General features: G+C 51.2%; 1 protein-coding gene across 1 annotated transcript in view; it reads right to left on the reverse strand.

Annotated features, from left to right (window-relative positions):
* The window catches only part of MYO5B (myosin VB), a gene marked incomplete at both ends in the record, with an annotated part of 268,648 nt that overhangs the window by 29,968 nt on the left and 225,280 nt on the right, over positions 1 to 13,400 (reverse strand). The window contains 5 exons of the mRNA XM_084252600.1: positions 2,291 to 2,356; positions 5,967 to 6,107; positions 7,954 to 8,073; positions 9,230 to 9,378; positions 10,494 to 10,578. Of these exons, the coding sequence (XP_084108726.1) occupies positions 2,291 to 2,356; positions 5,967 to 6,107; positions 7,954 to 8,073; positions 9,230 to 9,378; positions 10,494 to 10,578 (561 nt within the window). The remainder of the gene's footprint in view (positions 1 to 2,290; positions 2,357 to 5,966; positions 6,108 to 7,953; positions 8,074 to 9,229; positions 9,379 to 10,493; positions 10,579 to 13,400) is intronic.

Genomic DNA, 13,400 nt, shown 5'->3' on the forward strand with positions numbered 1-13,400 from the left:
AATGATGAAGCACACAGCCAAAGTTCTGACTGGACTCGGCCAGCCATCAAAACCAGGGTTTGGATTTGAACTCCCAATCCCAGGTGACTGGTGTGATTCACTGGTGTTCATGTTTCTAAGTGCATGTGGCTGTGAAACCTTCCTTGTGGAAATGCCAGGCTGAGGAGGGCACATAGCATGTTCAAAGCCTGGCCCCCTGACCTCAGGCCATTCTTCCTCACACATGGGGCCATTTCTGGGAGAATCAGGACCATGCATGGAGATGGTGAGTCTGCAGAAATGCGGTGGCCCTGGCATAAGGCAGTCTCTACTTAAGGATCACTGAAGAGCAAGCCTATGGGGAGTCTACTGACCAAGGTCAGGAGTTGGGGATCTACTTGGTGCCCAGGTAGTTCTCCTGCTCTAAGAAAGGTGCCACCCCCAGAGAGCCAGGACCTCCTGGCAAAGAAGCACTGGCTGTGGGGACAGGACACCAGTCCTCATCATGGCTGGAGGATTAACTGGGCCCTGGGACCTCAGTTTTCTTGGGTGTGGGTGGAGGGATGAGACATGATGGTGGCTAAAGTGGTAGCTCACTCAGTAAAGGCTGTAGACGGGTAACTGCACTGACAACAAGGTCAAGTCAGATTTCATCTGGGGCAACGAGAGGAAATCTCGGGCCAGCTGCCTGAGAAGCCTGGCCAGCAGCAGAGGCTCCAAGGAGCAGTTACTGAGCTGTGCGAGTTTTGAGATGATTGAGCCCTCACTGAACATGTCCCGGGCTGGGCAGTGAGGTGCGGCCTGTAGGAACGTATCCCCGGGAGGCTGAGTGGAGCAAAGGAGTCTTTGAACCGTGCCTGCTGACACGCTGGAACAGTGGCTCTCACAAATGAGCAGGCAGCGGAATCCCTGGGAAGGAGGTATGAGGAAGCAGAGCTGGGCTCCACCACAAAGCTTCTCAGTCAGCAGGTCTGGGCTGAGGTCTAAGATTTGCATTTACATGTTCCCATGAAGCTCCGGCCCCGGGGACGAGGCTTGGAGAACCCCTGGTCTGGACTGTCCCCAGGGCTGGGACAGGGGCAGGGCTGAGGCCCCGGCAGCCTACAAGCTCACAGCTCCTTTCCTCCCTTGGGGCTATGCCTCCCGGGAGAGGCGGCTCAGAGACGGGCATGAGGGAGGCACAGGCACCCACATGGTAGAGATGTTCCTGCCCTTTGGAGGGTTTTACATCTTCCAAATATCTCACGAGGAAAATAAGGCTAATGAATGATGAAGGAAGAAACCCCCATAAAACCTCCTGTTTTTAAAGCACTGGTGTGACCCAGTTGTTCAAGGCCAGAGGAATGATTCCAGGATGTTCTCCTGGGTGAGGCAAGAGTCACCAGAGTTCCCATAAGTGGGACCAGAGTAACTGACCCTGGCAGTTTGGATCAATTCCCAGTTCCCGAGTCCCTGAGACTGGGAGCAGGGAGTGGGCACGTTCTGTCCCTTTCTGCACGCTCCTCCAGGTCACCGGCAGGCTCCCCACCGCACGGGAGACCAGCTCTGGGACCCTCAAGCCCCATCCTCCCCCTTATGGCCTCCTGCCAGGCCAGCATGGCGGCGGGGGGAGGGGTGGTGTGGGTGGGTGGCACTCCAGGCCAGTCTTGATTATTTTTCAAGGTGGTTTTGTTCCACTGGCCACATTTTACTTGAGCTGACCCTGCATCAGGGAGGTAACATACATGTGCCCTAACAGTATAGATTTTGTCTCTGGCCCAGAGTATCTAAAACCTTTAGAGATTCCAGAGAGCAGTGTCTTTTGTTATCCGTAATAAGCCCCTTTCAATCATACCTGATGAGGTAACTCTTGGAAAATGTCGACCATCAGCCCTGGAAACACCGGATTTGTACCCCAGCTGGACAGAGGGTGTAAACCTGAGACCCCTGTGATTGGCATCTGAAGTGGGGGCAGTTGTGCGGGCCTGAGCCCCTAACCAGTGAATTCCGGGTAATTCGTGCCCAAGCTGAAGTAAATGACAGAACACCCAGTTGGTGTCCTCAGAGAACTGGGGGATTGCTTACGTGGAAAACCCGCATATTTTCTGTCAGAAGTATGGTCGCTAGAGGGAACAGTTTCCTATCAGCATATCTTATGGTTTCTTGTAGTAAACACACATTTCCTTCATTTCAAAGAAACTGAAGAGTGGGCAGGAGGAACCACGGTTACTAGCAGCCCTCAGCTCAGGGCCTGCCTCCTGGACCCAGCTTTGTCCGTCATCTGTCTGCGGAGGGTGAGAACGCAAGGCAGCTTGTTCCCCAGGAGTCTTACCTTCAGGCTGTTGTAGGCGAGATCCGCGTCCTGGTCCAAGTCTGCCTCATTCTTCAGTTGCTCCTCCTGCGGACAGAGAGATGGGAAGTGAGGCTATTGGACTTGAACTGTCCGCTGAGGCTGTTACTCCGCCGTTGCCTTTCTAGCCATGATCAGACCTGCTTGTTTTCCCTTGTACCAGCGAACCTCCCTCCACCAGTCCAGTTCCTTTCCACCTTCAAAACGCAGCTCCAGGGCCCCATCAGGTTCTTCAGAACAAACTCCCTCCTGCCTGCCCTCGCCCAGTGCGTAACTTCATTGCCCGGGCCCCTCAGACACTCGCATATATGTGGAAGTTTGAATATGTAGAACACTGTGCTAGCGGTGAAATTTCCCCCACCCCCCCAAAGAGACACTGTGGTCCTAACCCCCAGAACTTGTGACTATGACCTGTTTGCAGATGGCATCACGTGGAAAGGTAATCAAGGGTGGGCCTAGTCAAGATACGTAACGTCCCTCTAAGGAGAGAAGAGAGCACACATGGACGCAGGCCACATGAAGACAAGGCGGCGGTGGGGTGACCCACTGCAAGTCAGGGTCGCCAGCAACACGAGAAACTCAGAGGCAGGGAGCACATTCTCCCTGAGCCTTTAGAGCCCATGGCCCTGTCAACACCTTAATTTTTGGCACCTGGTCTCTAGAGAGAATAAACTTCTGTTGTTTTAAGACATCCAGCGATGGCACTTTGTTGTGGCAGCCCTTGGAAATACTGAGATTTAAGGATTGATTAATGAATTTATAATGATTATGTACTTATTAAGGAGGTTAGTTAATATGTAATAATTATGCAATTATTTTTTTAAATTATGCAATTATTAACCAGGCTAATGACCTGCTCTAGTTTACTTGGGTGCATGTATGTGTACATGTATAGTCTGTTTTCCCAACCAAATCACTAAGCACCTGATGGAGAAGCTGCTTCTTCCATGCCACTTGGTAACAGGCAGCAAGACCGCTGGTTCCCCATGATGTCAGAACTCCAAATTGAGTGGGTGTGGATGGCAACACCTGGAATGCCAGTCCATTCAGACCCAACTGAGGAGTCTGGTAAGATGAAGACTAAGACGCCAGGCCAGCCTCCTCTACTTAGAGTCAACAACCCTGAGTGATACCAGACTCCACAGACACACTGCTTACTGTCAGTGTTTGGCAGCTATTGGACTTGAATCGTCGACTGAGAAGGGATAGAAACACGCATGTAAATAGTCAACGAAAGGGGTGATTTCAAGTCATAGGTGACCATCTCTGAATGAGATGGCTATTGGGAGCCTCAACCTGACAGTGCGCATCACATCATCTGCAGTGCGGTGACTGCTACGATGACTGCATAATTTCCAGCCCTGCACCCTGGGGGAAAAGAAACAACTCTTCAAGGTGCCAGTCTCTGCTTTGCTCCCACCAGCACCCATGGTAGGGGATGTAACTGTTCAGGGTCACTTCTTAACCTGCTGTCACTGTGAGAGGCTGGGACTTGCAGCCCATGTAGTGTGGATTTGCTGCACAAACATGGATAATTGTTGAGTGCATCTGTTGTTGAAAAATGTAGATTGAGCCTCCCTTGGTGGTGCAGGTGGTTGAGCGCCGCGCTGTGAAGCTGTCCGCAGCCTCTGCAGCGCCCGTTGGATCCCAGCTGGCCAGCGAGGGTCCCACATGGTGCAGTAGACCTCTCCTGTCTCACCCGCTGCTCCCCTCAGCAGTGTATTTGTTTGTCTGCCTGTTCTGTTCCCTGCTCTGTCTCTGGTGAATCCTCTCGCCCTCCTGCACATCTGGTCTGTACCCCGGTTCTTATATAAACAAACAAATCTTAAAAATAAACAAATAAAAAAAGAAAGAAAAATGTAGATCCTCTAATCAGATCCAAAGAGAGGTGAATATTAAGATGCACTGGCAAGTTAGGCTTCCTAGTGGTCAGCCCGCTGGTGTCACCCTTGGTGGCATTGCGGGGCCTTGGGAAAGGGAGCAGATAGACAGGAAGTCAAATACACAGACAGCCTGGCTGGCCGTCACAGAGGCCCCATCCTCAGGTGGACCCATCATCCCACACAAGAATACACCCCACAGACCCCTGTCATTCCTCATATAGAGCAAGTGTGAATAAAGGCCCAGATGGCTCAGGACCAGGGCAGATCCAAGCTCTGAAGCTGGGTTCAGGATGCTGTCGAGGGTGTCCATGTTCTCCCCTGCTCCCCTCACTAAACTCCATCAGAAAAGGGTCACTGTCCCTTAACAGAGAATCCGCAGGCACATCACCGGGCGCTGGGCCAAGTCTAACTCTGGCTCTGTGATTTCTTTTTTTCAATCTGGTATCAAGACACACAGAAGTCCTAAAGCCAGGACTCAAGAAGGCTCTGGCATTTCCGGAGTGGGGACCTGGAGAGTCAGGCTCTGGGAGGGGCTGGGAGGGCAGAGCGGCCCGCACAGCTTTTTCTCAGGCTTGATTTGTGCTCGCCTGTCAGGGCAGCTTCCCTTCTAATTGAGCGAGTCATTTTATAAACCTACCTCTTTCACTCTCCATTCTGCATCTAATCCACCTGAGAGAGTTAAATCCATCAGCAAGATTTACCTTCCCCCTTTCTGCTCAGGAAGAAATCCAACAATTTGCCAGCAATACAGATCAAGTCTGTCTCGCATGTGATGTAAAGGGAAGCCAGTGTGGTGTGTAGAGGTGGGAGCAGGGCTAGGACTGGGGGTGCGGGGAGGGTGTCAAGCCCCAACATCGACGATTCAGGCCTGAGAACAGACCAGAGGGCTTCGACAGTCCTGCGACGAGGTTGTTAATGATACAGCCCACGTCAGAATCGGCCTTTATCCCGTTAGAAGCAGCCCTTTACTTGCCAGGAAATAGCAAGAGGATCTGCTCTCCTATTACTGCTTTCTTCCATGCCCCAGCACCAAGCTGTTTGTGCCCAGACTGGCATTTATTTGAGCACTGTCCATATTACTTACTTATCATTTGTGTTCTGTGTGGTCCTCCTGAACTAGAACAGAAATTCCTTAATGGCTGGGGATTTCTCTTGCATTTCATTGCCTCTTTGAATAAGCACTTTGCACACATATTTGGATCCTGACACCAACACAGGGCTGAGCATAGTTCAGGTGCCCAGCAGGTCCTTGAGATGCAATATTATGTCTGGGGACACAATTTCCTCTAAAGACTCCAGATGCTGATGATGATCTGGACTGAGGCCTGGGTGCAGTCATGGAAAGGAGGGGTGAGTGATGGCACCTTGGTCTGCCCTTGACCCCATGGGGTTAAACGCCAGCCCATGGTCATTTCTGGCTCTGAAAGGGCAACCAGTTTTCTCTAATTTGACTTCTGCTGCACTTACACTTTAATCACACACCCTGTTTCTCTCTGCAAGTGGTGATGATGCCATAGGTACCCCCCCAACCCCGCTTCACCAGAGGGAATCCTTTGCTATGGGGGATACTGTAGCTTACTTCTGTCCAACTGGGCAGAAGTAGAGAAGAATCAGTATGATACCAACTCAAGAAAAGCATGTGTTTCTCCTCTGGAGCCCTGCGGAACCCCTGGGGTCCTACCCTGCACAGGAGCCCTGGCAGGAGGGAGCCAGACCATTCTCTGTCCCCAGCACTTCGAGGGTGCTGCTCATAGGCCTGCCGCCCCTCCACGCACCTGGGCTTTCTTGCTGTCCTGCTGCTCTCTCTTCTCCAGCTGCACCTGCAGCTTCTTCCTTTCCTGTTCAAGCTCCCGCACTCTCTTCTGCAGCTTCAGGAAGACTGTCATGTCCATGGCCGCCTTCTCCAGACCAATTTCCTTCACGGGAGGACAGAGCAGTGAAGAGGAGGCTTCAGGATCATAAATGCTATCGGGAACACACTGTCTGCCTCGATATCAATCAGCCACCTGTCTTCTCTCTGCTTTGAAATGGCATCCCCGCCTCTGATACAAAGCCAGTAGCAGCGAACCACCATTCCTCATATTCAAGTTGGTGCTCTGGCCTCATTTTCCTTCTAGATCACATCTGCGTCTCACCCATTTATAGTTCTCCCATGTGGGTCACTTAAGGTGACCGATCATATATTCCAGGAACAAATGGATAAAGACACAGCTATTTTGTTTGGAAGGTAAAACACTCCACTTTTAGAAAATGATCTCACACCAGAGAAATTGTAAAGCACAGGACATAACATTTCCTGATAGAGAATCATCTTGGTAACTGATCACTGGAAATGTGCACCTTGTAGCAGAACCAACACCTGCCTGCCCTGACTGATTTCTCAAGCAGCTCTTACAGCATCAATTCCCAGTCAATTCCTTCTCTTAAATTCATGTCTGGGATGGCCCTCCAGGGTTGTCATGTGTGGATGGACATGGACAAATGTGAATCTGCGTGAGCATTATCCATGCGGATTTTTAAAATGCCTGCAAGAACACACATGGCAACACAATTGGTTCAAGCAGCATTTGATGGCAGCTCCGTGTTTACTCAGCACTCTGCTGGCTATCCTGACCAACACCAAGAACCAGTCTCAGCTTCCTTGAAAGCATAAATTCAGCGATGGACGTGCTTCTGTTTGCATGAAATGGTCACATATAAGCACCTGAGAGGCGTGTCTAGATTTCCGGCTGACAGAGCCCCCAGGACCCAGATCTAGGAGACCGCAACAGCAAAACTGAGGACCTTGGGTTGCATTACTAAATGCTTACCAAGTGCATACAGCAAGCGACAAACCACATCAAACTGCACGAGAGAGCCAGACCTTGTTTCTATCCTGAGGGCCTCCTCTTCTATCCGTCAGCTATTACTCCACCACTGGCTGGCATCCTTTATTTTTCTTGATGGCACTAAACAGTGCCTGCAGTTACATTACAGACTTCTTCCTGCAACTGGTCTGTTTCAGACTTCACCATCACAGGCCCTTGCGGGCAGGGACCATCTCTGGCTCTGCCACAGCAGTTTCTTAAGGGCCCACCAGCAAGCTGGCACCCAGATGTGCTCAAAGCACATTCCCTCCTAACATCTCTCCTCCATGTCACTCTTCAGATGCATTATAAGCTTTCATGTGCTTGTGATTTTCTTTCCAAATGCCAGAGGAAAAATTGTATGCCTAAAACCACACACAGGATAAAGCCCACAGTAAGGTGCATTATTTATTGACTTTATGAGGTTACGAAGGATAAAGATACAGTCACTCAGCAAATATTTGTTGCTCCAAATAGTCCAAATTTTTGCTGTTGTTCTTTGATTTGTATCTAGCTAAGTCAAGGTAGAAGTTTTCTTGAGGATTTGTGGCTATTACTATATACAATAGGATACTAAATGAGGATAAACTTTAAATATAATGAATATTTTAGTGATTTGGCTGTTCCTTCATAAGTCAGCCATTTCACCTCTCTGGAAGGGTCCTGTGTGCCAGGAGGAATCAGGCATCTACCTTCCTCCTTCTTTCCTGGACAGTGGGTGGGTGAACAAGTGTGTACTGCTGTGCACAGTAAAGGCCCACTTGAGAGTATTGTCTGGAGTCCACTGGAATGTCCACGGTGCAGCTGTCAAGAATGTACCCTGGGCATTTTTGCCACCACCCCTGGGGCACACCATGCATAGTCACCCCCTCCCCGCCCCATAGTGCAGACAGTAGCCAGGAGCGGCCTCACTCACCTCCACCTGCTGGAGGGCATCCTCTGTGTCTCCGACCTCAGACGTGGAGATGGAGGGGTAATTGGAGTCAGATTCTAAGCTACTCTGGTTTGACGGGTTCCGCCTGTGGCCTGGGGTTTGCTGTTCACAGAGAAAAATGTGAATACTCGTAGCGAATTCATGTTAATAAGTATTATTACTTCTCAAAGAGTAGCAGGCCCTGGAGTTGGTCTTTTGTCTCATTTATCCACAATAGGTGGTGGTGTTTCCTACAGCAGCGCCTAAATAGAGCTATTCCCAGAAAAGTTCATGTATGGTCTAAGAGTCCTCCATCTAGCTAGCCCACAAAACCTCAGCGAGGAGAGAAGGCTGCTGCACCAGAGGATTGAGGTCCTGTCTCAGTGACGTGCAAATCCCTAACACTTAGGCCAACTTCTCGAGCAAAGTCCTGGGGAAATAACTCCTTGCCCCGGTCTCCCCTGAAATTACACAAAGGCATCCAGTCACGGGCTTGCTTGAGAAAGCAGGCTGCGAAGCTGCCCCTCAGGGTCCTCCACTCCAACTTGCACGCTGCTGGTTCTGATTCTGAACGACAGCAAGCACATGAGAGCCATCATTCAGACTGTTCATTTAAAATGCCTTTTCCCTCCTTGTATCGGATCTGTCTTGGTGTGAAACTGATCTCGGTAGGAAGATTTCAGGTTTCTGTATATGTTCCTAGTCAGCTTCTCTCCGGTTTCTATGCAATTAACTTACTCCGTATTGTTTGACTATGCGTGTCTGGAGGGACTGTTTATATGGAGTAAAGAAAATAAAGACAAATCCTGAAATACAAAAATGCTTCTATGAGTACTGCATTTCATCGACGATCAGGAGAAACCATCAGACCCTTGTGGGCCTCTTGGCAGCTTGTGCTAATGAAGCTGAGAACTCTCAGAACACCTCCGCACCAATATTGTCGCAACGCAGGGATTTTCCCAGAACAGGAAACAAGGAGGATGACACATGCACTTGGGTGGAATTTTCCTCAAACTCCTAATAGGTCTTTATAAGACCCCAAAGTAGGGAAACGAGCTTTTCCTGAGAATGAATCACCAGGTCCCACTACTTCCTTATGGGGTAGCTATCCCCAAGGATGCAAAGCATCTTGGACAGCAGGAGGGTGGGGGGCCGAGGGGGAGAAGAAGGGGTGTAGGTGCTGCACAGGATGGACAGCAGTAAGCCAGCCAAAGGGAGGTGCAGGGAGTGGCATGGGGTGGGGTGTGCTGGGCGTGAGGGGACAGAAGCTCCTCCTTGCCTTCATGACGGTCAGCTCATCCCGCAGGTTGTCATATCTCTGCTCCAGCCGCGAATACTCCTTCACTAGGGTCTGGTACCGGGAACGCTCCTCCTCCAGTTCCTTCTTCATCAGGAGATTCTCCCTGACAGAGCTCTGGGCAAGTTCACCTAGAACGCAAGCAAGCGGGCTGCAGCTGTGCTCGCACACGGATCTCCTGCCGGTATTGAATCCAGCCTTCTGAGGACTCTTGCTAAAAGGCTGCTCACAGCTCAGAGTTTATTCAGCTGCTGCAGGAGGAAGCTTGTCACTGCAGCCTCCATGCTTGGAGGGCAGGGGGAAGCCCCCATGCTCTTTAGGACAATGGGGGGAGGTGGGAGGCAGATGGCAGGCGTGACAACTCCCTCCCTCAAATAACGCACCAGCCCCTCTGACACCTGCCCCAGCAACTGCTGACAGAGTTCCTGGAAGAACTCAGGGTCCGGTCCAGTTCCTTCCCTCCTTCTGGTCTTTCAGGTTTTGGGAGTGCAGGGAGAGTAAAGGAGAGTTGAGGAGATAAAGCCAAAGGTCTAGAGTGGGGGATAGAGGGAAGACATACACACAACATGGGTGGGCTCTCTCCCCCCCCCCCAAACTTATTATTCATATCAATGGAAAGAAAAAGAGGGATTACAAACAGTAATTTTCAACAAGATTTCAAGCTGGGTGCCTCTGTGGTCTCAGGCAGTTCATTCTCTCTTGATAGAAGAGGAACTTGAGGAGATGAGAAGGTGAGGGGTTTGCTGAGGCCACACCGACCCCGGTAAGAATGGGGTCTGGACCCCCGACGGTTCTTCCTTAGTCAAGCACAACATGGGGACTGACAGCTCAGAGGCTGGTGGGTGCTTGAGGGAGGTGACCTTAGACCTGACCCGTGACCCCATCTTCAGCCAACATGAATAGATGACCCATGGGGTAGAAACAATCGTCACAAGTCTCACGGTGGATGCTGAAGATAGGACAGCAGCGCTGATGGCTCCTCAGTGCTCACTGTGGGCCCAGCCCAGTCTCTCACTCACGCCCAGTGTCCTACTCCTCACAGGAGCCCCCACGTCTGGACTGTGTGTCCACCGTGCAGGTGAAGACACTGAGGGCTGCCCTCGCTAAGGGGCTTGCTCTGGGGCATGCGCAGGCATGTGTCCCCATTTTTCCACGTGACTAGCAGCTCACCTGGGGCCACTAGGGACAACCGCCGTGGAAAAGAAATTGAAACCCAACATCAAAGCCCAAGCGCTGTGGAACTTACCTTGAGACTGGCTGAGGATTTGGTTGTTAAGCTGCTCTTTCTCATCTTTCAAGAGAGCATTTTCTTGCTCCAGGTCTGCAACTCGCTGAAAGAGAGCGTCAGGGAGGGATGTGTCCCCGGAGAACAGGCAGCCGAGAGGCTCCCCCTGTGGGCTTGAATTTCAACTGGTGTGTCTAAAGGCTCTTTTCATGTAAGAAGATCGAATTGGCTTTCATTTCGAGGGAGAAACTGTACACCGCAAGAAAAATCCCAGGAAAACCACACAGATGTGCTGACTGCTGACGGGCGGCCAAGGCCTGTGACAGCCTCTGAACAGGCCACAGCAGCCCCACGAGCCTGCGGGCCTGCGGATCCTAGCACCAGGCTCTAGTTTGCCTGCATTTGTTGGTCTGTCTTGGTCAAGTCTGAGCTCTCAAATCTGAATCTTGGGAGGGCCTGGAGTTCATGATGAAAACAGCCTCTGGTCTGCACCCCACCTGCCTGGGCCCATCCCACCGGACCTCCCAGTCCAGGTGTTGCAGAGGGAAGGAGACCTCCTGGCATGCGCTGTCCAGTCTAGGGGTCCACCTCTGACCATGCTGCTAAGTCAATACCAATGTCAAGATCGCTGGAGAGAAAGTGGCAAAAAAGAGAGCAAAAAAGGAAAGACTAACTGAAGAAAAGGCCTGGTCTGTTCAGAGAAAGAAGAATTAAAACAGTAAGAGGCAAGTTTATTTTAAAGCGGTTACATTGCTATTTACTACTGGAACACCTAATTGTATGGATTTAAAAATGTAATACTTCAGCCGTGTCCTAGGAACTAGAAATTATTAGTGGTGAGCGAGGAGGAGGAGAGAGGGGCCTGTTTCTTTTATAACATGGGGGCTAAATCACCACGGATCCTCCTCTGCACCTTCCCGCTGGAGTCCCTGGAGACTCATTTTGCAGGAAGGCGTCACGTCATTTTCCCCACACGTGTCGCATCTCTGCCTTGATGACACAGGCGGAGAAAGTCTGCGCGAGGTAGAGACTCAGCAGGGAGAGGATGTGGAAATGTGCCCACGGCCCCTGAATTTAGGCCTCCTGAGGCTGTGTGAACTACAAAAGACGCCCGGGTCACCACGTAAGTGTGGTCTAAAGCAAGGACGATGAGTCTCAGGGCCACAGGTCCTGCCTCTATGAACCCCAGGTCCCTGCTGTAAAATTGCTGCCCACCTCACGGGGTGTTTTCAGCCTTGGATGAGGTGATGCATGTGGAGCTATAGCAGCTGACGAGCATATGCAGACGGGCCACATTCCAGGGCCAACTCTGGATCGTGAGCTATTGCCTCTGGGCGGCCCTGGAGCCACCGGCCCAGGGGACACAAAACAGCTCAGCCACACATGTTACTTCGCACAGTTATCACTGATAACTTGAAAAAGGAATGAAATAAACTGATACACACACAACACACAGCAGAGGCTACACAGGAAGGCAGCTAAAAGGTGTGGATAGATGCTCTGGGTGGGGGGGGGAGAGGCCACCACAGGGGGGCCCTTAGTGGAGAGGTGTGAGCTGTACGTGGCTGGGGTCGGGGTGGGGGATGCCCAGGCTCTGTGGACACAGAGGTGAGTCCCTGCCCCCAGGAAGACCTGGCATGCCAACGACAATCGTTAGGGGTGGGGAGCCCGAAGTTTTCCAGGATGCCAGTTCCAATACATTTGCTTCCTTTGCTGACAGAAATATCAAATCCATTAATTAAACATCTACCGGCAGGCAGCTCCTTCAGTCTGCTTCACTAGTCCCATCAATCTTGCTCAGCGCAGAGCAGCTACAGGACAAGCCTGGGAGGAAACCAATTGTCTGATTACTCAGCATGTGTTCAGACTGGACACAGCGCCTTTGAGAAGCAGGACCCCCCCGACTAGGCACAGAAGACAAAGCACAGATGGAGCACGCGCCCCCCTTCAGGATTAAAAGGTTCTGAAGACCCTGCAAGGAGGCTATTTTGCTTCCACATTCTTTTTTTCCTGGACAGAGCTGGGCGTTGCCCACCGTGGGTCATCTTGTGCTGGTTTCTTCTGGGGCATCACTAACTTGGGACTTGCTTATGTTTGGAGCCAGGGAAGCTGCTTTGCGTGCTCTGACCCTGTGCCTACTGCACTGTCCTTGAAAATATTTTTTCTGCCAGGGTAAGCTCTCATTTTATCTAAGACCTCATTCAACACATTCTTAGGAAACAGTAAGAATTTTTTTTTAAGGCAGGAGAGAGCAGGCTTTTCTATTTTGCTCAGCTGACGAAGGTTTTCATATTATAAACCCTTAGGCTCCCTTGCATGGAGGCTTGGATATTTTAAAAGCGCTGAGTCCCCAAATCACAGGCCCAGTGGGAAGCAGGGCAGGAGCCAGGGAGTCGACTAGTCAAGCGTTCTGTCTGTGGCGGAGCCAGAAGAGGCCCCGTTTCATGTGACTCCTGGCTGGCACAGGCAGCAAACATGCTTTTCCGCGCCTCCTCCTAGGCTCACCAATCTCAAGAGTTCTCAGTTCCGATTGTGGCCTATGGATTCTACCTTCTGGGTTTTTGTTCACATAGAAAGGTGGCTGCCCATCTGTTTCCAAGGGCCACATACCACTAGTAAGGGATTCCATGGCTGGTACAGGCCTGTAGTTCCATCTTATGGGAGCTTCCCAGCACCCCAGCGCTACTCCCAAACATGAAGTCCACTTGATGCCTCTGGTGTGTGAACCAGCAGGTGACTCTGGGCAACATGCTGGGAGGGCGGCTTTTTCCGTGCCAGCCTGCCTGCACTGGGAGGCCCCAAGTCTTTCTTCCTTCATTACCTAATCCCATGTGGATCCACTCCTGAACCCTGGGAAGTCCCCAGAATCTGGGAAAGTAGCGATGGACAGAGCAGAAGTTCTGCCTGGGACAGGATGACAACGCGTGC

The sequence above is a fragment of the Talpa europaea genome, assembly GCF_964194135.1.
Source record: "Talpa europaea genome assembly, chromosome: 13".
Classification (NCBI taxonomy): Eukaryota; Metazoa; Chordata; class Mammalia; order Eulipotyphla; family Talpidae; genus Talpa; species Talpa europaea.